Source organism: Excalfactoria chinensis, chromosome 15, assembly GCF_039878825.1.
Source record: "Excalfactoria chinensis isolate bCotChi1 chromosome 15, bCotChi1.hap2, whole genome shotgun sequence".
NCBI classification, from domain to species: domain Eukaryota; kingdom Metazoa; phylum Chordata; class Aves; order Galliformes; family Phasianidae; genus Excalfactoria; species Excalfactoria chinensis.
Window position 1 is genome coordinate 7,880,756 of NC_092839.1, and position 27,429 is coordinate 7,908,184.

Sequence of the window (27,429 nt, forward strand, 5' to 3'; positions counted from 1 at the left end):
GGGCATGAATGAGAGCCTCTCTTCATGACTGCCTGCTGCTCCCCCTCCTGCTCCCACCTCCTTGCAAAGCCTTCTCTTTCCTCTGGGCTCAGCCCCTCTTGCCTGTGCTCCTGAGCTCTGCCCCTCCACTGGGAGCTGCAGGTTTATCTGGAGGCGAGGAGTCTCATTTGTAAGCCAAGATCCAGGGGGAGAGAAACAGTTCGGCTGCCCAGGAGTAAAAAGGAGAGACAGAGCCTGGGCACGATGACTGTATTCCCCACTCTTGGGCTTCTCTTCCTTTGTCAGCTATTAGCCACAACATCAGCTCAGGTAAGAATTTTCACATTGGTTTTATGTTCAAGAAACGAGTGCAGAAGGGAAAGACACGTTTCCATGTGTGTATGTTGTAACTACAGGATGAAATGTGGAAATAGCAGGTCATTAGTCAAGAGTTATTTTAAAGCGTGCACTCTCCGTGCCTAGCAAGGAGCTGTTTTCATTCCTGCATCAGTAGGCTTTTACTTTGTGTCCTTGTGTGCAGCAATTGCTGCGTTACACTTTCTGTGCAAGTTTTGTTGTTTGTGGTTTTTCTTTTCCAATTAGAGCTGCAAGAGATAAAGCCCCAGGAAAAGCAGAGCTGTTGTTATAAGAGAAACAGTTCTCTTTCATGGTGAAGCAATGAGGTGCCCGGGATCTCCTGATCTGGTTCTTCATGAGTCAGAGAATGTTTTATTCTTTCCCTCTGAATTTTTAAAGCTTCACGTTTATGAAAGAACGTAATTAATCCTTATTCACTTTGTTTGTGAGGTTATATTCAGCTTCCCTGCATGGTGTTAATATTTTTTTTGCCTGGGGAAATAACTCCTCAGTGAGGTTTTTTTTTTTGTTGTGCCAGTAAGGAATTTTTACAGTCTGGCTTGGAAATTCAGAGCTGCCCTCAACTGCTGTGAGCAGAGCTGCTTCCACAATGAAACCTTTGTTTTGCCAATGCTAAAGCAAGTTGCTCTCTGGAGTCCTCTCAATACAGAAGTCATTTATCAGACCTTTCTTTCCTTCCCCCAACCTTACGCATCCAAAAGCCCAGGTTTTCAAATGACATCCTGCTCAGAGAGGAGATTTTTTCCCTTTCCTATCCTGACTTCAGCAGTGTCTGTCTGTCTCCATCACACTCATCAGGCTGGGGACTGAATGCATTTTTAATGCCACACGTTATCACCTATTTTCCTTGAACCCTACATTTCCCCCTCTGCCCCATAAGGATCATTTCCATGGGCAGTGAGGAACACAACCTGTACAACCAAGCTCCTTTGCTTTCCATCTCTCCTTCCCCATCTACTAAAAGGGCTGGGGATGCTGAGGCTGTACTCAAAAGTATTTTCCAAAGAGCCTTGTTTTGAACTCCTCTAAGTTTGCCCAGGACGGTGTGGGGCCCTGTGAGGTGAGGTAGCTGTGGAACTCAACAATTGCTTTCTTATTTAGCTTGTGTGTTTATTCTGATGGAAAAATAATCTCTCTCTTCCTCTTCATCCCACCAACCCTCTCAGAGAGTCGGACCACGAGGCCCTCCTGGACCCCGAGGACCCCCTGGACCATCTGGCAAGGACGGCATAGATGTGAGTGCCACATGGCAGAGGAAGGGAGGGAGGGGGTGGAGCAGAGGCAGAGTGAGCCGAGCAGAGAAGTGCTGCTTGTCCTCCTGAGCCTTTGGGCTGTGCTGTAGAGGTAAATGGGTTTGGAGAACCTACAAGATCTTGTCCTGCAATGGTTAGGACAGAGAATGGAGGCACTGAGTGCCCTCATTCACTGCAGGATCTGTATCCTATCTCAGGAGAGTTCAGGATAAAGGTAGTTTGTGAACAAGGATTCACAGCTGTGCCTGCAGAGCTGTGCTTTAATGTGGAAGCCTGAGTGCATGAATGTGCTGTGGGTCAGTGTTACTGCATGTTCTGTAGCTCTGAGAGGGGTTTGTGATGCTTCAGAGCATCCACTTTCATGGAGAGCCTGAAGAAGCTCAACATGAATGCTGCTCTTGTGTTTTATTTCAACAGGGTCAGTGCAGAATCTCCAGTCTACACTGTGCAAAGTCAGAATCTGGCCCCCTGGTTTTCAGATCTAAGTTGCCTTTAATGTCACAAACAGCAAAAAAAAAACAAACAAAACCCAACCTTTTGTTATAGGGGGCAGTTCCATAGATGTACCTGTGTCTTGTGTAGGTAGAAGGCTGTGTACCCCAGGAGATATCAGAGAGGAGAAAAAAACTTGTCCTATTGCCTTTGATAGAGTTCTCCATAGGAATTAAACATTGCTTCTGTGAGTCTGTTGGAGAAGAGCTGTATTTACTCTGCAGGTTGCAATGGGTTAGTGTCAGATAAATGTTCAGCAAGGTGGTATCAAATACAGAGGAACAGTTTCCTGTTTTGTTGCTCTTTTTGAGCAGTGCTTGTCTCTGTAAGCTGATAATGAACTACGGTGGGTTATTTTAAAACACATCCAAAGCAAGTTGATTGCAATTGAGCCTTTCAGCAGCCTTGAAAAACTCTATTCACTCCCTGCAGGTCATTTTCTTTTGGATAAGAATGTAAAGGGGAAAAGATATATGTTAGCTCCCTGGTAAGAGGTGAACAAGGAGCCTTTTTGTTTGCTGAGCTTCCGTAGAGGCTGTGTGAGCAACGCTGGTCTGAAGAGAAAACCTCACTCAGTTGCAGCTATTCCCTCTGAAGTGTCCTTTCAACTTAAGGAAGTTGTTTTACTGGAAATCTCACTCTGGTTTTGCAGCACGTGAAGTTCAGAGCTGATATCTCCCCGCTGTTCTTTGTGATAAAAGGCCTATGGGGAGGAGGGCAAAGGAAACACATTCCTTGCAGCTGCAGGGAGCCCATGGTGTTGTGGCCAGCAGGCTTTGTGGAATAGGGACTGGTTTTGTACGCAGAGGAATTCCGTATAAAGAGGAATTTGGGAAGGGACAAAGCCCTTCAGACTTCAGGTTGTAACCAACTTCTAGGCAACAACGTTTGGAAGGAAACAGATCCCTGTGATCCTGCTGTTCCGCTCCTTTCTACAGTGTATTTTGCACCTTATTCAGGAGCTGCATTGCCTGTGGTGGCTGTTGGAAATGGGAACCTTATGGTGTGAACCTACACCTTTTTATCCACTGCTAAAAGCTTCAGAAAGTTCCAAGTGGAACAGGACTAAATGACTAAATAACATCTAATTATTGTGAAGAACCCAGTCCTAATAAATCAAACCGCTGAGTAAAGTGTTTAAAGTGCTAAGTCTTGCAGTCCCACCTTCAGATGTGGAGTTCTGACTGCAATGGGAGCGGTCTGCCATTCAAACAGGCTCAAACTACGACCCTCATCCAGATGCAGGTTGAGTCAAGTGCCCTGTTAAGGTGAGATGAAGCCAGCTGTTCAGAGATAGCTCCTGTAGTTCAATCAGGCAGTCAGACCTTTAAAGACCTGCACAAAAGAAGAGATGCTGTGGCTGGTGTTGAGGATGCTCATGCAGCATTCCAGTTGAAGGGCTACTCTTTTTCTGGCAGCACCCTCCAAACACTTATGCCATATAAAATACAGCAATGGGTGGAGCCTGAGTAATACTGTCAGTTCTGTAAGGAATGAAGGCACTTCATTGTTTCTCTGCAGTGCTGCAACTTCTTTTAAAGCACAGACAGAACTCTTCTGGACCCTATCTATGAATTGTGTAGGCCACACCACCTGGACTGGCTTCATAGATGGCTTTGGATGGATGCTAGGTGGGAAGAGTCGCTTTGAGACTGATGAGTGGTGCCGAAGTGCTCAGTGGTCCCTTACCATAGGCCCTGAGCCACGAGTGGTGCTCAAGATGCAGCTGAGTTACTTGGAATGTCTCAGAATGAGCCCCATAAGGACCATTTCTAGAAGCTGCTGCTCTTGTTCCTGCCTTTCACTGGGAGCTGCAGCATTCAGTTCCTCTGAAATCTTTATAATTACAGCCTTTAACGTGCTTCACATTTCATACGCAGCACCAAACAAAATCTCCCTCCCAAGAATAGGAACAGCATGTTGTGATCAAAGGAATTAGTGCCAAGTTCCTGTGAATTATTTCTAGGAATGTAATTCCCCAAATTGCTAACAAGCAATTGTGGCTGATCAAAAATCAGGCTCTATTTTCTTTCTCCCCCCCACTTTTCATCTCATGGCTTGACTTTAATGCAGGCTTGCTAAGAAAGAGTAAACTGACTTCCTTCTCATGAAGCACCCAGGGGAGCACTTCCTTTTGCTGACAACCTTTGCCACTAATTCCCAGTGATCTGGCATTAAGGGTGTAAACACTTATTAGGCCTTTGATTCATCTGACTGAAGTTCTGGAGCTCCTGCAGAGTCCCACAGGGGTCCTTGATGGCAGGATCAAGGTCTAAGATGGTCCCAAACAGCATTTGCAAGTTCTGTGACCTTGCTGTATGGATTGCTGTCACAGGAGTGAGGGGAGGGGAAAAAAGGGTTGGAAATGTAGTGTGGTGAAGGAGGGATGCTGCTTTTCCAAGCCATTCATTGAAGAAGAACTGCTCCTTTCATTCCTTTGGCAAGGGACCTTCCCCACCTATGATCCCGATAACTATTTATGGGAAGTCTGCGGGTAATGAACAGCAAAAGAGTTTCTTCATCAAGCCGGAGCACAATGCCACCTCTGTGTAATGTCCCTCTGGTCTGAGCACTGATCAGCCACCAGTGCAGTGTGTCAACTCACGGCTGAGCAAATCAAAGCCACCAGTCTATGGGACAGCCCAGGGACTTCACAGCTGCTGACGCAGTAAATGCAGAATGGTGCTATAAATTGTACGCCTTTGTTTACTGCCTAATAACCCCTAATTATCAGACCAACCTTGCTCAGTTAGCAAGCACTCTTTTTCCATCTGGATTCTCCTCTTCCAAGATATCAGTGTGCCCTGTGCCCCCTCCTCACCCACGAGAAACAATCTGCTCACACTATTAATGTACTTACCCAGAAGCCAGGAGTAGAGGTCCTCATCCAGGGACCTAAAATGGGACGTGCAGTAGCGAAGCAATTTGTCTGCGGGCAAAACAAGGAACTGAGCTGAGACTGTTAAGTTTCAACAAGCTCCTGGATTTTGCAGACAACTGTTTTTTTTTTACAGGGGCTGACAATAAAGCACAAACATCTTGTTGTCTGGGGTCTGTGTGAGCTCCTGAATGCCACTGTGGCTGGCTGAGCTGAAAGGAGATTGAAATCAGCTGGGCCTTTTGTTCATTTGCTTTTCCTGTCCAGGTTTAGTCATATAAAGAAAATGGCTGGAGCCCGTTCTTCCCTTTCTGTTAGTCCCAAACTTGTGGTAGCATCACCTTTTCATAGTGTGTCCTGGATACTTGCATCTCATAGCATCTCTGGTTTATCATGGAAGCTATTTGAAAATTATAGCAGCCATCCAGCTTCCTCCGTGCCTCGCTTGCTGCTAAGTCAAATTGCAAACAGTTCCTAAGCATATGTAGAAAGAAAAGCAGGTGATGGGGGTGGTTCAGGACACTCCAGTTCTCTCTTGTGATACCCACGTGTTCAGGCTCCCTGTCTGCTACTGGCAATGTGAAAAGGGTTATCCAGGTTCATCTTGCTTTAGGAGGTAACAGGATCCCGCAGCATTACCTTCTTCATCCTGAGCACGGTAACCCTTGGTGTGGGCATGGAGGGGAGGTGTGAGCACTGTGGCTGTTGTGCATACTGCTGTCAGAAGAAGACAACAGAAAGGAGATGTTTATCACTAACTCTGATGTCTTTTTTTTTTACTCAGGGTGAGCCGGGCCCTCCTGGTTTGCCAGGCCCATCAGTAAGTATTACCTGGCTGCTGTCAACTTGTTTGTTCTCTTAGGAAGAAGCAGTGCACGGGAGCTAAGTCTTATGGCTCCCTTTCCTCTTGATCTGCAGCAGAATTCCCATAAGTTAACTCAGCACTGGTTCTGGGGAGAAACAAATTCCCTTGTTTTGTTGCTAAAGGAGGACATGCATGCATGGGGGTTGAAACAAGATGATTGTTACTGTCCTTTTCAACTCAGGCCATCCTATGATTCTGTACCTGAAATACAGCTCACCCATTGCCAGCGTAACCAAAGCTGGCACCTAGTTGTATGTACATGTTTGTTTTTGGCATCAGTTTGAGTCTGCTTCAACTCCCAGTCTGACACATGGCGGTGAAAAGTGTGTCATGTCTCGTATCCTATCCCTTTATTCATGCTGCGTATGCTATCCCCTTCTTCCCTTCTGTTAGGAACTGTATAAGTGTAGCTATGCCTGTGAATGATTAACAGGGTTGCAGAGAACTGAGCTAAAGCACTGAAACACGTTCAGGGTTTGGATATGGGTTCATGCCAAATCTCTGGAGTAATTCTTCCTCACTGTGTGGTGTAATATTAGCACATCAACAGATGAACTTCCATCTTGTGCTGATGAAGATGACGTGCCGTGTTTCATTTGTTACATTATAAAGAATTGCCTGTTTTCTGATTTAGGGACCAAAGGGTGCACCAGGAAAGCCTGGAGCAGCTGGTGAAGCTGGGCTGCCTGGCCTTCCTGGAGTAGATGTGAGTATTTGCTCATCTATTTAAGCATTTCATACGCATGAATGTTGTCTTGGTGTCTGTTCTTCTGTACTTAAAATGCATAGGGAACAGTACAGGTAATTTGCTTCTGGTTTTCTCCTGTTTAACTACAGAGAGATTTGAAGAGGTTAGGCTTTCCTGGAAGTCTGACATACGGGTAGTATGTGACAATGACAGAGGTTTCCTACAGCTCTTGTTTCTGTGTTTCTCTGTCTTTACATTTATTGTATTTCCACAGGGTTTAACAGGAACTGATGGCCCACCTGGCCCAAATGGGCCTCCAGGAGACCGTGTGAGTACCACGTTGTGTCCCCAGTGCCTTGAATTGGAACTTCATCACTGCTTACACTGGTGACTCCTCCTACCTTTGTGAACTGGTGACACTGGGGTATTGATGATGGCAGGTTATTTATCTGTGAACCCTTGCAGAGCACTTAGACCTTTGAAATGAAGACCCAAATGGTTTTTCTGTAGGTGCAAGGCATGGGAATCCATCTTTCTTTCACATGATTTTGAGTGTGCTTTGGATAGTTTTAGTGCAAACAGCAGTGCAGAACTTGTGGTATTTTGAGCATCCAAAAAAGCAATCCATAGACTTAATTAAAACATTGATCAAAGTGAAGCTATTTGGGTCTTTATTTTGAGCCTCAGTTTGCAGTTCTGTTATGGATATAATTGTATTAGCTGTTCAAACTTTTGCCTTTTGTTAATTCTGAGGCTGTCCATGTGGTTGACGTTATTAGCTGCTTTGGAATAGATTTCCTTAGTTGGTATAGAAAGGAAAAAAAGAAAGGCGTGGGGGTTCTTACTTCATACATATTATGGCTCTGCTGAGGGACACCACAGGAAGAAATGACTGCCTGTGATGCTATAGATGTCCTTCAGGTCATCTGTAACTGGGACAGAAAGATATATAGGCCTCTGTTATGAAGTGTAGGTGAGCCATTCAGCACAGCATGGCCATCCTCCTCTCTTTTATCACAAATCATTACGGGTTGCATCTAGAGCTGGTCCACAGTTCTGTTGAACTTGGGGCTGCAGTGATGGGCTCAACACAGATCACTGCGCTGCAAAACCCCAACAGCTCTCAGTCTGTGACGAGACTGCAGCTCCTTTGGGAAACTGAGCTTCGATTTTTACAACAGAAGTGTTACAGACCACACAGAAAACGGAGACGTTCTGTGCTTCTGTTTCACGTTCAGTGGTAACATTTGCCCGTGCCTACTTTAGCATATAAAGTCTGAGTTAGCGGGGTAATGGAGCAGATAATTCCTGGGCACAAGAACTTCCCCTTTCAACTATGTGGTAGGAGCGCACAGTGTTCTAGCACACAGAGTTACCGTAACTTTGTGTTCTGATTTGACATGGTTTCCCCTGTCTCTTAACTCAGTCTGTCAGCATGGGGCAAACTTGGGGCATGTTGTCATTTATGGGAGGTTTTTGGTTTGCGTTTCTTTTTTTTTTTTTTTTGAGGTCAGTGATCTGTCTGGAAAATCATTTTAATTGGACTAATAAAAGCCTGGAAAAAGAAAAGAAGCTCTAAAAGCTCTATCACTCTAAAAGGGCAGCGTGGTTATCCCGACTTTCTTTTGCACAAGTTTAAGAAGGCAGTTGGGTCCTGTGGGAAGCACTGAAAGCAGCAGATGTCCATTGACTGCTGTGAGATTGAAGGCATGCGTAGCACTGTGCCTTGTTATGAATAGACATATATTTCTGATCTGAAGTGCCTGAGAGTGAAGGTGTTTGGCAAATGGAAGTGGGCTCCTGGAAGGCTGCTTTTAGTTATGCATTATTTATTTACGAGCTCGTAATGCCATATTAATCAAGTATTTCCTGCTCTCAATAGTTGTACACTCATAAAGCATATGGCTTTAAAATGGAAAATGATGCTGAGATTGTTTTCAGTAGAGAAGGAACATTGTTATCAGGAGAATGAGTTGAGTCAGTGTTATTAAAGTAGAGGTATAAATTAGAGTTCTTCATTTAGATTTAATGGAGTCACACCAGCTTGCTCAGGGACTCGGTGATCCATGACTGCACCAAAAATGTTCATCACTGAGTGCTCCACTCCACACCCTCAATATTAGGGAGGGGAAAGGACCAGAACTTGGTACTTTGAGTACAATGCCAAAGTGGAAGGGGCCTATCCAGCTTTCTTTGTGTGTGTTTGTGGGAGCAGGATTAAGGGTGTGAATCAGTAGATGCTGGAAATGCTGTGTTTCCTACAAGGAGAAATCTCAGCTCATCCTGTAGGCATTGGTGTATAAAGACTTCAGCCTAAAGATAAAAGCAACCAGATGAAAACCAGAGTAACCAGCAGCAAGAAAAATGAATGAGCTGACATCTGCAGCAGAGCTGATTTTGATTGGATTACAGTCCTTCCCTCACAAGGCTATTCTTAATGAGGCACTCGGACCCTCGGTATCTTTCTCTTTAGACTTAATAAGGGAAAACATTTCTAATCTCATTTGGTATGCCCAACATTAAGAAAGGCTGCAGTCATCCTCAGGCTCACAGTGAGCAGCCGTGTGCTGGGATGCTTTCTTGGTCTGCCATCTTGGTCTGCCCGTCTGCCTTGTCCCTGTGGCCCTATGGATGTGACTTATTTCCTGCTCAGGAAATCATTCCCCAGATGTTTTTGGTAGAGCATCCTGAGAACTTTTGGAGAGCAGGTTTAGTCAGTCCAGCTGGTGAAAGGCTGAGGAAGGCTTTGCAGTGCAGCAAAGGGGTTGAGAGTAAGCTGGGTAGCTTATCTTTAATTAAGCAAATTTTGTTTCAGCAGTTTCAAGAATGATTTGAGTCTGAGATGTGAGCTTGACTAGAGTTTGGTGATCTTAAGAGGTAGAATGCAAATAGAGAAAGGGAGATTGGGAATTGATTTGCCAAAGAAACCAATGAGAAGGCAGAAGCTGCCCCATCACAACCTTTGCCTGCAGGGAGATGTATGAAGTGATAATACACACTAGATCAAATCCAGATCATGTAAATGGTTCCAGATAATTTCATCACTGAATCTACATCATGCAAGTACAATGAATGAGAATATTTCAACTGAATGAAATTACAGTTTGTGAATGTTTAGATATTCACAGCCAACAAATGGGGGAGGAATTTGTTGGGTCCGGTTCAGAGCTAAGCTCCCTACTGTCTTACAGTGTTGTTCAATCAAGTCATTTATAACAACAGGATCATCATTACCCATAGGTTTCTGTCCTTGTAATTGTACATTTGGCCAAGCATCCCCAGCTGTGTGCTGTTTCTTTCAGACACTGCTGGAGTTTCCAAGCAGAGCAGATGCTGATGTCTTACCATGTGGGAGTTTCTGATTGACCTGCTAATTTGCCCTCTTTTATTCCTGTAGGGTGCATTAGGACCTTCTGGGCCACCTGGACCAGCTGTAAGTAACTCCCAGATCTATGTGTGTAAGGGTGGTGTGTCGTTGGATGCCAGAGCCTGCCCCAAGAGAACAGGGGAAGCCTTGTATCCCAGATCAAGAGATTTAAACATGAATGAATGAAAATATCATTTTAGGTGCTTAAGTATCTATGTTTGAACTGTTCTCATGATGTGGAGCTGCTTCTTGGTCTCAGAGATGTTATAAAGTCACCAAGCTTGGGATGAAGACTCATGTATCAAACCTTCCTTCTATCAGATAATGTCTTTTATATTGTATAAGTAAATGAAACAGACTTTTATATATTGAGCTATTTTGCTACATAGACATCACTGGTCATTCTGTGCTCATTTTGAAATCCATATTGCTATGTTAAGCATCTCATTATCTACTGGAAAGTCGTATTTAGCTTTAATGTCTATACTGATGGAGTAATAGAAGAGTCATGCTAAGCTCATAACAACCAGAAGTGATGTCTCTGTAAAGAAAGCCCCCTTAAATCTTTTCCATCAAATCAAGTGGTAACTGTATATCCATATTTAGCATCAAGCCTAAGGGTTTCTTAGTACAGCTGCTGCTGCATCTAGAAAGACATTCAGTTAACGCTAAACAACTTAACGCCCTTCCCCAGCAATTATCAGTATTTCTGTTTCTTCATGAAGCTGAGCTCAACTGCAGAGCTTGCTTTGCTGATTCGAATGCCATGAGCAGATGTGAGCCCTTCCCAAACGTGGCAGCATGACGTATATAAGTGCTCACTTTGTTGGATGGCCACAGCTGACTCAGTACCCCCACCTCACTGAACCAGGTCTGGGTCTCACATTGCAGGGCAGCCAGTGGGTGTCAGCTGAGATGAGGTCTCAGGAAGCAAACAAATGTTTGAAGACAGGAAAAGCAGATGAATAAATTAGAATGCTTTCTTCATAAATGTCCCTGTTCCACTACCACGTCACCATTGCATGTGGCTTTATTTAGAGATATCTCGTAGGTAACAAGGGTGTAAAGGGAATGCAGATTATCAGAGGCAACAAAAGGATTCATTAAGACTCTGTGTTCTGATGCGAGTTACAGTAAGTGTGGGCAGGAGAGTGCTGTGAGAACTGAAAGGGAAGTTCAAATGAAGCAGCATTTTCAGAGGTGCTGCTCCTCCTGTCGTACGTTCATTTTTTAAGTGATCTTTTTAAATGTTGTTTCCAGGGTAAAGGACTGCCAGGACCTCCAGTAAGTAAAGAGATTCTTTATCCAAAAGAGGTTTAAATGACTATGTAAGGGATGGTTTTTTGTGTTGGTTTTGTTTGTTTGTTTGTTAATCTGGATTCCTTCCTTGTGCTGGACAGCAGGATTTGGAGTCCTGCAGGTTGGCAGCTTTGTGGACCATTCTTGTGTATCTTTACCCCAATGCAGCCAGTCACTGCTGTTGATTCAAGGCAGAGCAGCCTTGTAATTGCCGGAGGTAGCCATTTCTGGAGCAGCAGCTTTTGTTCAGCAGGCTCTCGGGGTGCCTCAGAGCTGAGTCAGTGTGGGGCAGATGTTGGCAATGTGTGGCAATGCAGACAGCAGACTCCATGGGAAGGTGGAGCAAGTAGAAAGAAGTGCATTGGCAAAGCAATTGTCTGGGTCTGGGGCTGGGCATCTCTGGGTGATTAGGCAAATGAATACAACCAGTCTGTTTGCTCCTGGGCTTTGGCAGTTATGTGGGGTCACCGAGGTGTAAGGCTTTTTCCTCTGTTCAACAGGGGCCTCCAGGACCCAGTGGACTTCCAGGTGGAAATGGATTTCGGGGTCCTCCGGTGAGTTTTTCCCACTTATCAAACATATCACGACCACAGAAGAGCAAAATCCATTTCTGTTTTCTTATTCTGTTCTGGAGACGTGATGCACGAGGCACTGCAAGCTCTACAAATGTCCGTGGGCAATGCTATCCCTTGTATCAGCTTCTGTAGGGTCTCCTTTGTCAACCACTGCAGTGCTTTGCTGCTCAGCTTCTTGCAGACAGATCTTTTACCAACGATGAGTAACAGCAAAAGAGCAGTCAGTGTCAGGAGGAGAGAGATCTGTCCCCACTGGCGTGTGCTTTCAACACCCTCAGTGAGAGCAGAAAGAGCCTGATTGGAGGGAGCCCATTCTGTAGAAGCATGCAATCATTTCTTGATGCCCACGGCACCACTGGAGAGGTACAGAGCCAGTAGAAGCAGGGATGTAGGTACAGCTTATATTCTTCCATTCTACTCCCTATACTTGCACATGGATCTGTTATTCTCTTGATAGCACTAGAATCCTCTGCAGGCAGAAAGGTGCCATTTTAGTCTAATTTAAGACATTTTGCCTCACACTCACAAACATGCAGTAGCATTTGGTAGCTCTCCTTCCTCTCTCTTCATGTTTTCATCCAAATGGTTAAGAAGAGAAATTCTTCATATATTTTTTTCTCTTTTTAGGGGCCTTCTGGTCTGCCAGGATTCCCAGGGCCTCCTGGACCACCCGGACCTCCCGTAAGTTGAGAGTTGTGAATGAATGTGAGAAACTTCCCATGGGGAGTCTAGAATTTTCATCTTGCTGCCAGAACGCGTGTGTTTGATTTGCTGCAATTACTGTGAGCACTCCCTCTCCGGGCTGAGTTTCAGCAGCCTCTAAACACTGAGCCCCGAGGAGAGCAGTGACTTCACTGGCTGCTCTTCAGTGTGTGGATCATCTCCTGTTTGTTTATTGTTTGTTCTCTTTACTGCTTGCTGAGTTTCTTTAGAAGGTCAGGTAGGTCCCAGGAGGGCCTTCCCCCAGTACCTAAAGAGGGTCAGGTACAGCTGCTCCCCTGAAACTGCTGCCTTCATGGCCTAAGGCTCGAGGACCTTTTCCACCCTATTCTGTGCATCTCCAGTTCAAGTCTGCCACGTCCATTTTGAGGACTGTTGCAGTTCATAAGTAACCCTCTAGGCTCAGGGGCTGTTTCACGCCATGTGTCAAGTTATCTGCCCTGTGCTAATTCAGCTGGGCTGGGTTTGTAAGGTACCTTTTCTGGAGATAAAGTTTCTTCCTTTTGTTTGCCTAGATATTCTTAAAGACCACTTCTTATGAATTTCAGGGTCTTGCAGGCATCATTCCGGAAGGCGGTGGGGACCTTCAGGTAGGTTTCTTTTAATGTAGCACAAGAATATCGTTGTTGAGTGAGATACTTGGAGGAAGGTCAACGTGTGCCATCCAGACCTGCAGACATAGGTCTAGTGTGCTGCCATATTGCAGGAAGCATGAGTGTTGAATGAGTAGGTGTTTGGAAGGCTGAAATGTTCTTGCAAGGAGGTAGATATATTAATGCTGATTTTTTTTTCCGCATGATCTTTGCTTTCCAGTTTGCTTCCCGAATGCAGGTTTTGCACACATTCTTTCTCTACAAAACAACTTTAGCATTTGGCAAGTGGCAACAGATTTTTATGCATCTGTTTCCGATCCTGCTTTGCAAGAGAAAAGGTTGTGCGTGTTGCACTGTTTATTTCTATGGATGATGGCATGGAGCTCCTGTGGGCATATGCTTTGTTTAGACTTTCTTCTTTATGAGGACGCCTCGATTCCTTTCTTTCAAGGGAATGAAGGGACTGTGAAGCCCATGAGCGATGGAAGAAGTGACATTTCCAGATTTCACAGCTGTTGTTGTGACAGCATCTCTGGTTTTCTAATTGGCATGCCCCAAAAAACTCAGAGTCGGTTTAGACTTACCTTATGGCAAGTCACGTGGAAGTTAATAGGAAAGGATACTATTTCTGCAGTTTTAATTTAAGTTACACTGTGGAACGTACCAGAAAACTAAATTCTTGTCACAAAGATGTAGCCTGAAGTTTTATTAAAAGAAAAAATAATTAAAGTGTAAGCTGCAGAAGAAAATACTCATCTACACAGCACTTAGAGAAAGGCTTTTGGAACCCCCATTAAACTTCCATCCATGCTCTGATTCATTCCCACTCCAGCTAGAGTCCCCACCATGGGCTCAGCCAGCCCTAGACACCTGCAGGCACCAGCTTGTTGGTATTGGGATTAATTTTCTATACATCCCCTTCTGATAAGCTTTAATGCTTGCCCTTGTTTCAGTTAGGTGAGGTGCCCCATGGAAATCAATAGGGGTCAATGCATGCGTAGAAATGTTCCTAATGAAGGTATCTGAGCTGCTTTGCTGAGGATCTGTGCTTCTCCATTATTTCTGGGCTGTGAACAGCTGTCAGCCTTCAGAATTCCTCACAGTCCATGCAAGCATGCTCTAAGTGAAGCTGACCAAGCAGAAATCATTATTTTGTGGGTTGCTGTGGGTCTGTGAACCTGTTTTAGGACCTCTTTCCCATAGGGAAGTGCCACTGAATGTGTTATGGTATGAGTGAATTAGTGGGTTTAGAGCCACAATCCACACGTGCTTCCAGACGTGGCCTTTTCCCTTCCTTTAGTAATGAAACCCACTTCCCTGGATGCTCTGTGTGTATTCGCTAACTCAGAGTGCTCCTGTTTCTTGCAGTGCCCAGCTCTGTGCCCACCAGGTCCTCCTGGTCCTCCAGGAATGCCAGGTTTCAAGGTAAGAAAAATGCCATCTGCAGAGACAGAGGTGTCTCCCAAAACAGTTGTCACTGTGAACCCCGGGCAGCTTTCTGTTTGCTTAGTTGTGGTACCTAAATTCTAAGTTGCAGCCCTCAGGAAACCACACTCAGCAGTTAAACCTCTTTCTGTGCTGTACATGTATAGATTATTTATCTGTTTTATATCTGTGTGTTACATGTATAGATTATTTCTCTCATTGTTTCCATCGTGTGGATTTGGGCCTTGCAGTTATCTGATGAAATGTAAGTTCTGTAACAAGACTGTGCTGGAAATGGAGTAACTTGAGCTCTTATTTCTAGGGACACACTGGTCACAAAGGAGAGCCTGGGGAAATAGGCAAAGAAGGAGAGAAGGTAAACCTTGATCTAAGGGGTGGGGAGGGACTTTGGTATTTAAAAACACCAGAGCAAATAGTTTTAATGAGAAGGGGGAGTAAAGCAGTGAGCTGAACAGCAAAGGGAAGTCATGTCTGAAGTCTGATTGCTTCCATTACTCTGCATGTGTGTCTGTGTGCTGCTACTTCAAGGAAATTCATCTCCCCAACAATCCTCATGTTAAGATCAGCTCCATAAGTTAACTGCTATTGTTTCGTATGCGGGGATGTCAGCTCAGGAAAAAGCCATGCGTTAATCACTCAGGTAAACTCCTGGCTGATGGAGTGTTCTGGTGCGTAGGAGAAATGGAAGATGATGTAGAAGCAAAAACTGCAGCACAAATGCAGGTGGGAGGGAGCTCAGGAAGGAATAAGATGGGAAGGTACAGGCTTTGGGGGGCAGGCTCATGCTGCCTCTGCTCTTCCTAATTCATTTCTCTCTTCCAGGGCAGCCCTGGCCCTCCGGGTCCACCAGGCATCCCTGGCAGTGTTGGCCTGCAGGTAACACCCGCTCTTCAGACTGATTCCCATGACCTTTTTGCTCTGAAACTGAATGCTGCCATTGATCACTTCACATTATACGGGCAACTCTTGCCTCTCTGTAAAAAACACGTGAGAAAATTGATGCTGGTGGGGGGAGAAAGGGGAAAATAAAAGTAAAATCATATTAGATGGAGAAAGCTTTTGTTCAGGTCTTGGTGTTGGCACCTCATCTTGGATGAAACATTCAAACAATAACCTCTATCCTGGGACTCTGATGGAGCCCTGGATGCTTTGCCCCTTTCTGATGCTGAGTTGGCTTGACAGCCTGGCAATTGGGCTGCAGAAAGCAGGCAGCCTGAAAGCTTGACTACATGGAGTATCTCCACAAGTGTCAATGTGAGGTCATCACCTAAGGGGGAAGGGTCATTTCTGTGCAACAGGAGACTGAGCTTTCTGCCATTCCATGGTGTTTCTGAAGGTTTTGTGTGTTGATGAATGGCCGTGACATTCTGTTTCATCATTCTGTGTTTTAACAGCAATAGGGTTTTAACTGATTTGTTTTCTTAATTAGGGCCCAAGAGGACTGAGAGGTCTCCCCGGTCCAATGGGTCCAGCTGGTGACAGAGTAAGAAAAACCTTCTGATTTCTTTCCTTCCACCACTGATTTTTGCTATGTGAAGTCCAGTTGGCAGGTGTCCGTTATCATTAATGAAGACCACTGGGGAACAGGGTACAGCCACTGAACAAAACAACCTTCCAAGGGCAGAATGAGTCTGCATACATGAGGGACTGGCAGGATCAGGCCTGGAGTCTCTTCATGGAGAATGGGGTCAATATCTCATCATGGCTTTGGAAGTTTGCCGGAGTCCCTTGACCTTAGAGACTGAATGGTTTTGAGTCTGATAAAATCATGCATTGATTTAGGAACGAGAGCAAGATATCGAGGCTGTGAATGATATCAGTGTGTTGCAAACATAATGGTGGGGAGATCTGGAGTAAAAACTTGCTTGTCCAGAGGGGGATCTTTTTGCAAGTCTGTTTTACAAACTAGTAAGGGATATGAAGTGGCTTTCCGGGGTTTTGTGTGCTTTCTGAGGCTGTGGGATGAGGTAGGGATGTTGTTACTTACCCTCTGCCAACAGCAGCATTAGAACGATGTGTTTTTCTTTGCAGGGTGACATTGGTTTCAGAGGGCCGCCTGGAATCCCAGGACCTCCAGGGAAAGCTGTATGTGCTGCTTTATGGCCTGCCTTCCACAGCCAAAGCCTAATGTTTATCCTTTATGAGCAAAGCCCTCCACTGCCAATGAGCAGGAAGGAGATATACCAACTCCAGCAGATTATTCCCATCACTTTTTTCCCTCCAGTTAAAGCAGTGCCATCTCACCTGACCCACATCTCACAGTGTCTTTCCTTCCATCGCGCTCCATGCCTATTCTGTAGACTTGCCTGTGGAAGGACCCCTGTACCTTCCTTTGCATGCCCAAATGAAAGACTACATCTGTATCTGCAGAATTATGGCCTCTCTGAGAGCATTTTCCATTAGGTTTTCTTCCTCCGCTGTTTCTGGTGAAAGAAAATGTTTCAGTAGATGAAGGGAAAGACTGTCTCTGCCCTGAGGGATTGCTTGCAAAGTCCTTGCTGCAATTCATCTGTGTCTCAGGAATTACAGAGTGTAACAGAAAGTACAGCCCAGCTCCTAAGGGAGTGTGTACACTCACGCCTCTGCTAATGCTGGCAAACAGCACAAAAAACCCTTCATCATTTACACTCTGGAAGCATTAGTCTTTGAGAGCGATGAAAATACTTAATGGCTTTTCCCCTTTTGTCTTAGGGAGACCAAGGAAACAAAGGACCTCAAGGATTCAGAGGGCCCAAAGGCGATACTGTAAGTGCAGTAAAACCTCCATCCGCTCCAGCATTGGATGCGACATTCAGAGCAGTCTGTCTGACAGCTTTATTATGGCTTGTCCCCCTTGGTTTGTGGGGTTTTTTTTTAGCACTTTGCACTGTCCGTTTCTAAAGCACTGCAGAATTTAAGGACCTGTTTGTTACTGGCTGAGCTCTGTTGTAGGGAGGTGGCAGTGGCAGGGGCTAACTGGCCATCCTGCTTTGAAGAAGGTTTTGCTCTCAGTGCTATGTGTTTTCTGATGTCCCCACAGAGTCTGAATGTTGCCGTGCTTTACTGATTGTTCATAAGGGTTGTGTCCTGGATAACACCGGATTTATTGTTGATTTCTAGGGTAGACCCGGACCAAAAGGAAACCCAGGGGCTCGTGGGCTCATAGGAGAACCTGTAAGTCAATTAAGTAGGATGTAAGTCTCTCTGTCTTGCACATGACAAGATAAAACATGATAGCAGAGATATTGCATCTTAAATTCTTTGTTTTCAAGCCCCTCTGCTCTGTGAATCTGCATAACCTTCAGTGTCATCCTGGTTGGACCAGGCTCTAGTAGCACTGCTCTTCATTTTTCTCCCCTGGTTTCCTAAGTATGGCTGGACATCCCATGGCCCAAAGGTTCTTTGTTGCAAATGTGTTTTGCGACCCCAATGTCTGCCTTGTAACCTGCGCTGTATGTGATTGCAGGGCATACCTGGCAAGGATGGACGGGATGGAGCTCCTGGACACGATGGTGAGAAGGTTTGTAAAGCCCTACTTACACACTGTGCAGGAAAGGCTTCTGTTACTGTCCTGTGGGTGTTGCAAAGCTTCTGATTCTTGTCAAGGAAAAAGCACTGCTGGAAAGCTTTTGCCTTTAGAGTTTTCCACCAGTGTGACTAGTGAAGAAGAGTGAAGTTACTTATATTAATTAATCCCAAGGAAATTCCCTAAAGAAGGGAGATGCACAGCAAGGGCCGTGCATGTATGATCTAAACTGTGTCCCTGTGCTCTGTGGTTCCTACTGGCTGACTCTAGGCCTTCAGAGATGCCTTTTTACATCTGCTGGTGGAGACATCTGTTTATTTTAATTGCCTGTAGACAAAGTGCTGTCAGGTACTTGTTGCCTGCTTTTTGAATAGTGATCCCACAGGAACAGTGTGCACCACGTGCTGCCAAGGAATGTAAGTTATCGGACTGTGAAGGTTGGGAGCTGCAAGGGATCTTTGGAAGCACCCAACAGCCCTTGTGTCCAGTGGGCCTCCTGTAGACAAAACAGGCTCTTGGACCTGCACATGTGGGGAGGGAGAAGACTGCAAATGCCTATTAGGGAATGTGTCATCTCCTCGTGTCAGACCACTTTCCAGCAGCAGCAGGTCTCTCCTAACCTCTCGATATCCACAGGGTGACGCAGCTCGTATGGGTATTCCTGGAGAGAAGGGGCCAAACGGACTTCCTGTGAGTATGACAGCAGTGATTGCTCACCTCTAAGGCATAAAAGCAGCGTGGCTGGGAGAGGGGAGCTTCATTCTGTGCACTGTCTCACAAAGGGACCCACCTGATGCTAGAGGAAGTATGTTTTCCCCACTATACAGACAGGGAGCGATGTACAAGACGATGGGAAACATCTGGACTAGCACCAAATAATTGCATAGTAAAGCCCTGGCTTCTGGCCATCTGGCCTTATTTAAAATCTACATCAGAGAGGGATTTTCTCTTTTCTATCCTATTGATGAGCATCCCTTATGCAGGGAGGTAAAATTTGGGGTATATCCGACTGTGATTCAGAAGTGTGTTGATCCTAATGTTGTTGTTGCATTATTGCACGTGTGACAAATCAGACTAGAATAACACATTTAATACCTTGACTTCTTCTGACACTGCTTTTTATCTTTCTTTCTTTTTTTCCAGGGACTGCCTGGAAGAGCAGGGATTAAAGGCTCTAAAGGTGAACCAGTAAGTGAGTCAGTCTCTCTAATGATGGGCTCTGGTGGGGAAGCCATTAACCTGCACAGCAAAAAGGTTCGGTGCCTGCAGGTGCACCCTGGGGGGGGCTGACCCGATTAGTGTCTGTGTTCCTGCCACTGAGGAGGTAAAGCAACAGAGGTTGCTCTTGCTGAGACAGTTGCTGTATCTGGCTCACTGAACATGTACCAGATGCACAGGAGTCTCACCAGTCATTTACACAAGCTCAGAAGAGAAGCGTGCCCCTTTTTGTCAAGGTCCTGAGAGTGAGGTTCATCTTTGGGAATAGAAGGACTGAGCGTTTCCTAGCAGTACTATCTCATCTTTCCTTCCCCTGTTCTTTCAGTGTCCTTTGGATTTCTCCTCTTTGCCCTGAAACTGTAAAAGCTTAAAGCTGTTCTTATTTTCTGACTCTGTTTTCCAGCTTGTTTCTCTAGATAGGACAGAGATGGCTCTCTGAAACTGTTCCTTAATGGAGTGTTTGCTTTTTCCTCTGCAGGGCAGTCCTGGAGAGATGGGAGAGGCAGGTCCCTCTGGAGAGCCAGGTATCCCCGTACGTATCCCCTTCATTTACATTTATTGTGAGCTCTGCTGAGTGTGCTTCGAACCAAACTGTGATGCTGAACCTGATGTGCTGCTTCCCTGCACAAGGAAAGCTTTCCAGCAACAAGAGAGACAGGTGGAGTGGCCCAGTTGACTGCAGTAACCTGGGATCCAGTAATATATTTGGGCTCTGCAGTGGGTTGGGGAAGGAGGATTTGATGCTCTTGAGTGCCAGGGATGACTTTGGTGTTGTTTCAGGGCGATGTCGGTATTCCTGGTGATAGAGGTCTGCCGGGACCCAGAGGAGCAACTGTAAGTACTGTGCTGCTTGTGAACCAGATACCAAAGGAGAGCTCAGGACATGTTTTAGGCAGAGACTAATCACAAATGGCCACAGTCTCTGATTATACTGCCTTCAGTTCAGCAGCTGAGCAGTCGCTGTCCTGTAAGCTAACTCAGTGTGGGCTATTCTGGGTGTACTTTCATCTTTTGCTGTCACCAATCTGTACCATTCATGAGCACAATGCGTTCTTAACCACAAATGTATACAAATAAGCTTTTTTATTGATAGTAACAGTATTGACAGGATGAGTGTTCTGCAGCATGAAACTGCATGTTTTCACTGTTAGATGGAGCCATTTAATGACACAGGTGAGATACCTGAGCCTGAATCATCTCCTTATGTTTCCAGGGTCCCGTTGGTCTGCCAGGCCCCATTGGAGCCCCTGGTGTCCGAGGCTTCCAGGTCAGTGTACAGACAAGGGTCACTTCACACACATCGTGTTCTGGTGTGTTTTTTATTGTGTGATGGCAGCAAATGAGGGGAAGCAATGTCCTTCCACTTGCCAGGACTGGGTTAACACCACCATGAACACACTGCAATAGAAAGAACATCAGGGTGGACAAGCTGCCTGCTGGAACTGATGTTTAGTGTTTATATCAGAAGGGTTTGAGTTTGACCATGTATGGGACCCTCCGCCTGGACACCTGGTGTCATCAGTGAGCTCCTTTTCCCTTCTGCAGCACAGAGGACTCATCTTCATTCTACCTCTCCTCTCCCTCCTTGGTTTACAACCATTCTCTGTCCCCAGGTGTTTGCTGCCAGCTCCTGGGATGTGGTTTTAGTAGCAATGAAGCTGGTGCACCTGGTCAATGTGCTTGACCAGAAATGAGAGCAGGCTGCACAGACTGAGCAGTCAGAAAAAGCAATGCCAACAGCAAGCAAATGGTCCCTGGGGAACAAACAAGAGCGGAAATCCCAGGCAGTGCTTCCAAATGTGATGAGCTCCGGGGATGTCATGCAGGGTTCCCTGTTCCTCTAAGCTGTAGCTCTCTTTTTCTTTTGGCTGTTTTCCTAACAGGGTCCCAAAGGTGCCAGTGGGGAACCTGGCCTTCCTGGTCCAACTGGAATTCGTGGAGAGTCTGGTGACAGGGTAAGGAAAAGATGATGTTTGTAACTCCTTGTTTGGGAGATGTGAAAATAGAGCTTAGCTGGTCCCCCAACACAGCACAGCTGATGTCATCACAGCAAGTGGATGCAGGTTGGCACATGAGATGCCCCCCCTGTCCTGCATGCCCAAGCTGGGCCCCAAGCAGGCAGCAGGATTCGTGCATCTGCCTCTTATCTGCCTCAGCTCCTATTCCTGCCCATTTCCCTTCCAGTGCAGGAGCCCCTGGTAGTTCCAGGCAGGATGGGATCCTATCTAAGCCAGAATAGACAACTGTTGTCTCCTGTTTTGCATGCCACTCCAACCTTCCCACCTTCCCCCCCCCTTACAGCACAGGAGAGCTGATTCACCCTGTCATTCAAATGCCTTGATTAGGGTTTCAGGATTTTATTTCTAACTATAGTTTGCTCTGTGATTCCTTTCTGAACAGTACCACGGGGCCCCACGCCTCAGAGCAAATCCAACTTTTTAATGTAAATGTAAATTCCTTCTCGTTTAAAAGAAGTCAGCAGGGCAAAGCAGATGGCATTTGCTCAGGGCCTGCAGGAAAGCAGCAGCCGTGCGTTGGGCAGCTGCCCTGACTCCAGCATTAAGGTGAACTTTCTGTGTCAACGGTGGATTTCACAAAGGCTCCTCTGTGTGGGTTTAAAGAAGGCCCTCAGTGCAGCCTGAGGTGTGAGACAGGAGCAGCATTGTGGCTCTGCCCGTGTTCAGGGCTTTGCTGCCATGAGAAACGTGTGTTCCAGAGGGGAAAGAGGCCGTGCACAGAGCAGTGTTATCTGCAGAGCCGCTCAGGGGGAAAAGTTATGTTTAAAGCAAGGTTTTAATTCTGGCTCTGAAGTTAAGCGTGGTCGCTCTGAGATGTAATTGTTGATTATTTCTTAACCCCTGCAGCTCATTAACAGTCTTTCCCAGGAGAACCTGCTGTGTCAGGGCTGGGTAACCCCAGCAGCTTCCCACCTCTGTATGTATAGCTGCCACTTGCCTCAGGGGTCCAAAAAGTTGGAGGTGTAGGTCTAGGTGGTGACGTTCAAGAAAGAATATATTGCCTTTGGCACTGGCAGGCATGAGACAGGAGTTACAGCTATAGCAGTTCCTGCGTTTCCACGTGCTGTTGTCTGTTGTGCCAAGAATTATTTCTTCCTTAGCAGAAATCCTCCCCCTCCTTTTATGAATGTATCCAGTGCTTGACTTGAGCAAAATGGCAGGTCCTTATTCTGCTCCTGTCTGCCTCTCGGGTTCCTCCTGCCGAGCCGTCTGCGGGTCTGGTTATTAAAGAACAATCAGCTTGAAGGTGCCAGGTTGATGAATGTGCTGTAGAAACCTGATCTGAAGGGCAAAATGGTGCATCGTTGGGATGTATTTTATTCCTGTGTCGTTCCCTGAAGCTCCATGTGAGGAGCTCTAGTTCTAGTTTAGGAACTCTAAATCTCTGAGAGCTGTTGATGCTCTTAAGACTTGAAATGCATCCTGTTGCTCTTAGGGTATAAAATGCATGGGCTGAGGCCTGAGCTGCAGAGTGTGCTGCAGGAGCAGCAGAGAGGCTTTAATTCTCTTCCTATGACTGAGAAATGTGAATGAGCACTGATCCCTCCTGTCTAGGCTGACTCACCGCTGTGTGTGTGTGCACCAGGAATTCACAAGAGCTCATTGCCTTTCTTTTACTTATTCTCAGGGTCCTACTGGTGTTATTGGTGCCAAAGGTAACCAGGTAAGCGAAGGTTGTTCTTCTTTCTGTGATGAGCTTCATGTAATTTTCACTGAATATGGAAATTAGGTCGGTGCTTGACTCTGTTCCTGCAGAAGTGATTTTCCAGCAAGCATTGCTTGTTCTGTTTCCCAGTTTCAGTGCCTGTGTGGTCTCTGTTTTGTTGCTAAGGGAAAAGCCAACCTGTCCTCTGTCTGTCTTGCATTAACTTTCTCTCTCCAGCCATACAGTCACCATAACAGTGTTCATTATCTGCTCTAATTGCCGTGCAGTAAGCAAGCTTTGCTGCACAGCACGTGGAGTAGTGCCAGAGCAGCCGTGTGCAATGATTTGTGTTGCCTCCAGCGCCTTCCATCAGGCATCCAAGTGCCAAGACGTGGCAAGGGGCATCTCTTTGTCCTTGTGCAAGCTGCCTGCACCACGCACTGCTCTAAGGCTGTGCTTCCTCTTGGGGGTGATGGATAATAAGCTGTTAAGTGCCCCCATCTCCATTAGGAGCTGAGGTTGTTCAGGTCTCAGAGTGAGCCTTCTTGCCAGTTACCTGTGTGTGCTGTTAGGTGCTGTGTTAATTCTGCCATCTGCTTTCAGGGCATTGCTGGAGCAGATGGTCTCCCAGGTGACAAAGGAGAACTGGTAGGTGTCCTTAAGTTCAGTAGAATTGAATTGTAAACAGTAGAGCAATGTACAGAACTAATACAACCAGCATGTGTTAACTGTGCAAGTGCTCCAGATGCCATCAGTGCACCACTGGCTGCAAAAAGGGTGCTGGGGGGGCAAGGCAAGTTCATTGGTGCCAGGGCTGGATCTGGTCTGCAATATCCCATTATCGTTCCTGGCCCTTTTACTAGAGTGGCCCACTGCATGCCATGTGCACATCAATACTGCTTCCCAGACCTTGCAGAGTGGGAGAAAGGACTTTCAATGGACATTTTCCATAGGATCTTTCTTTCATGTTTTTGTTATCTTTCTAACAGGGTCCCTTTGGTCCTCCCGGCCAAAAAGGAGAGGTATGTGTCAGGCACGGCAGACTTATGCCCCACAACATTTAGTTATAAACATGCTTACTCTATTTTCCAGTGATGTAGTTCCTTGACCTTTAAGTGCTGCATTATTTTTCTTTATTATAGCCAGGAAAAAGAGGAGAACTGGGTCCAAAGGGTGCTCAAGGACCCAACGGGACAGCTGGAGCTCCAGGGATCCCAGGACACCCAGGGCCTATGGGCCATCAAGGGGAGCAGGGCGTACCTGGCATCACAGGCAAACCAGGACCTCCTGTAAGTATTGTCTGTGTCTGTGGTACATTTGTTCACTGCACTGAATAGTGGAAGGATTGCACACAGCTCCTGCTCCAGGTGTCAGAGCTCTCTCTTGGTCCAGGCTCATGTTTTGGCACTTAGGTGAGGCCCAGACTCTAGACCTGCCCTGAAATGCTGATGTTCATCTCTGCCATTTGTATTGTGACACAGCTTCTAACTTGAAGCTGTCGTCTTCTGAAGAGGAGGAAAAAAGATCCATCTCATTTTCAGGCAGGATCCAGTGCTGCTTCCTGAGCTGCTGGAAGTGAATCTCAAGTCAAGATGCATCTGTTAGTGATCGTTATCAATAATGTGGTTTGCATAAAGCAGGACTTCTCTGTTAATTGCAGGGCAAAGAGGCCAGCGAACAGCATATAAGAGAACTCTGTGGGGAAATGATAAATGGTGAGTTTTGCTGGGAGAAAACTAACTTCGATTACTGTATTTGGCTGCAGATGAGACCTTGAACATGAGGCGTCTGCTGAGATTTGTTCCTTTTTATCTGAAGTAAGAAAAACACATTGGCTGTTAATGGAAGGAAATTCTTCAGGGAATTGTTGTTTGGGATCTTTCATGTTCCTGAATTGAGTATTTCTTTAATGATTCCTTGGGGCAACACACACAGTGCTGCCAGCAGTGCTCATAGCCCCCCACCTGTGTCACTGAGAACCTGTGTCAGCTCCTAGCTTTCCCATCATGGCACATCCCGGTCCTCAAGCCAGCTCCAAGCGAGTGTCTTTCTTTCCTTGACGTTACTGCTTTGCCTTTAGAGGTTCTGTCCAGCAGAGGACTTGTTTTAAAATGAAGTACCATTTTCCAGAGTACTCACCCTGTTTCAAAGTGGTTTAGGAAATAGAAAATAGCATAAAGGCACCAGGCAGGTTTCTGACCGAATAGCCAAGAGCGCAAATGTTGGACGTGCAGTTTTTAATGTAAGGTGCCGTTATTGTGGTTTTGTTTTTCAGATCAAATTGCACAGTTAGCTGCTAACCTGAGGAAGCCTTTATCTCCTGGGATGACGGGGCGCCCTGGCCCTGCTGGTCCGCCGGGTCCTCCAGGAGCAACAGGAAGCATCGGCCATCCTGGTGCTCGTGGTCCCCCTGGATACAGAGGGCCAACAGGAGAGCTTGGTGATCCTGGTCCCAGAGGTGAGACTGAGCCAAGCAGTTTCTGTCTTATGCCCACTGAAGTAAATGACCAACTTGGTACTGATTTCAGCAGTAGAGGAGAATAGATCAGTCTTTGTATGGACAGTTCTAGAGGATGGTTTTGCTTCCATCTTTTAGGATGCTGTGCAGGCAAAGATCTTAGCACTGAGCTGAGGCTTTTTGATTTTACAACTCGTTGCTTTTAAAAACACTGACATTGTTTGTTTATGATTCAAGGTGACACTGGTGAAAAGGGAGATAAAGGACCAGCCGGACCCGGAATTGATGGGCCTGATGGTGATCAAGGGCCTCAAGGTAAGCCTGTGCAAACAATGTAATGAGTCATAACTAAAGTAAAAGCTAAGAAGGACAGCTTTGCATCCACATGCTTTCATTAAAAGAGAATATTTATATGCCATTGTCTCTCACTTGCTTCCGTAAAATAGTTTCCATCGATACATGAATATTTTCTAAAGCACGTAGAAAGATGCTTAATCATGATCAGACTATGGGATGTGCAGTGAGTTGAAGCAGCTGGATGGCACTGCCTCCCACTAAGGAGGGATCTGGGGAGCAGGAGGTCGGGGTGGAGCTTGGCTAGCAAGCAAAACTATTCAGGGACACTGCAGAATAAACGTGGGCACAAATTTACTCGTGTCCTTCATGGACTAAGGTAAGTAGCAGTGAGGAATCCAGTTCTGCTGCAGTCAGCAAAAAGTCCAAACTGACCCATACAGTAAACAATAGTAACTGTGCAGCGTAAGGTTAAACACCCACCTTTAACTACACTCAGGTAATGCCAGCAAACCTAAAGGTACTCTAAAGAAAAATCCAACACAGGTACTGCAAACTCAGGGTAAAATTTATTCAACATCTCGTATCCAACAAGTCATAACAAATCTGATATACAGATAAAGTGTTTGAAGAACTTGGAAAGTTATATATATAAATTAAATGAAAGTCAAAATATGACATGTTAATGTTTTCCCTCTTCTTGTTTAGGACTTCCTGGTGTACCTGGAATTACTAAGAACGGTCGGGATGGTGCTCAGGGTGAACCCGGTCTTCCAGGGGATCCTGGTACTCCTGGTGCTGTTGGGGCTCAGGGAACTCCAGGCATTTGTGACACATCAGCCTGTATGGGAGCTGTCGGAGCATCGACTTCCAAAAAGTCATAAAACAGTACAAGAAGGGGAGAAGTGACTGAATATTTAAATAAACAGTGCATTGTAAGAAAACAGACCATCTTCCTAGTGATAAATGGACAGATGTGCCTTCTATTATAAGTGGAGACTTTGACACAATAATTCAGTTCTATGAAAAAGAAAGCATCAGATGAAAGCCGTAACTAAAGATGCTTTACGAGCATTTTGCCTCCTTCCCCCAATTCTTTTCCAGAATTTTTACTGCTAAATCACCTCACCTTCCCTGCCTCCTTATGTTGAAGAGATCTGCAAGAGGAAGTGTTCCTTTCTACCATCATCTCCCAAGCTGTTCTAGCGCAGCTTTTCTCTATCAATGTTTGATCCTTTGTCAATTGAATTCCTCCGTGCTGCTCCCACTGACTTCAGTCATGCAGGTTTGTGCACCAACAGACACAACGTTCAGGTTTCAGGCTCCTCATTGCTGCTTACAGCAGTGGAAATAAGGCATTGAAGCATCCAGTATTTTAACACCTTCAGGCTCTGGGCTAAGACCATAAAGCTGTGGTATATATGCTGCCTGTTATCAGTATTCAGACTGCACCATGTTTGCCCAGCTAGTAATTACTGAGCCTCTTGCAATCAAATGCTGCAAAAGGTGTAACGTATCTATTTTAATTCACAGGGGAGAGTTTTTGTATTTCCATATGATATCAAAGGAAGTAACAGCATTTTCATGACCTCAACTTCAGCTATTTGCACAGTAATCATGAAAGAAGCCCCATGGATGCTCTTCTAAAGTCCAGCCAAAAATTAACCAAAAGACTTGTATGAACTGTTGTAAAAATAAAAGGAGTTTTTTTTTTCTAACCCTTTCTTTGTGATGTTCTAAACGTTACGATACACATGA

The 27,429-nt window shown here is 45.7% G+C and overlaps 1 protein-coding gene across 1 annotated transcript; it reads left to right on the plus strand.

Moving 5' to 3' along the window:
* The first annotated feature begins 26 nt into the window (after positions 1 to 26).
* COL9A3 (collagen type IX alpha 3 chain) lies at positions 27 to 27,387 on the plus strand. Its single transcript, XM_072350518.1, has 32 exons — positions 27 to 309; positions 1,524 to 1,592; positions 5,765 to 5,800; positions 6,480 to 6,551; positions 6,808 to 6,861; positions 9,931 to 9,966; positions 11,161 to 11,184; positions 11,700 to 11,753; positions 12,402 to 12,455; positions 13,043 to 13,084; positions 14,456 to 14,512; positions 14,835 to 14,888; positions 15,356 to 15,409; positions 15,963 to 16,016; positions 16,565 to 16,618; positions 17,225 to 17,278; positions 17,633 to 17,686; positions 17,979 to 18,032; positions 18,675 to 18,728; positions 19,182 to 19,226; positions 19,735 to 19,788; positions 20,037 to 20,090; positions 20,470 to 20,523; positions 21,140 to 21,211; positions 22,902 to 22,937; positions 23,523 to 23,567; positions 23,909 to 23,941; positions 24,062 to 24,208; positions 24,580 to 24,634; positions 25,195 to 25,377; positions 25,615 to 25,692; positions 26,380 to 27,387. Exons 1-32 carry the CDS (start codon positions 244 to 246, stop codon positions 26,553 to 26,555), a joined length of 2,028 nt encoding a protein of 675 aa, XP_072206619.1. The 5' UTR covers positions 27 to 243; the 3' UTR covers positions 26,556 to 27,387.
* The last annotated feature ends 42 nt before the right edge of the window (positions 27,388 to 27,429 follow it).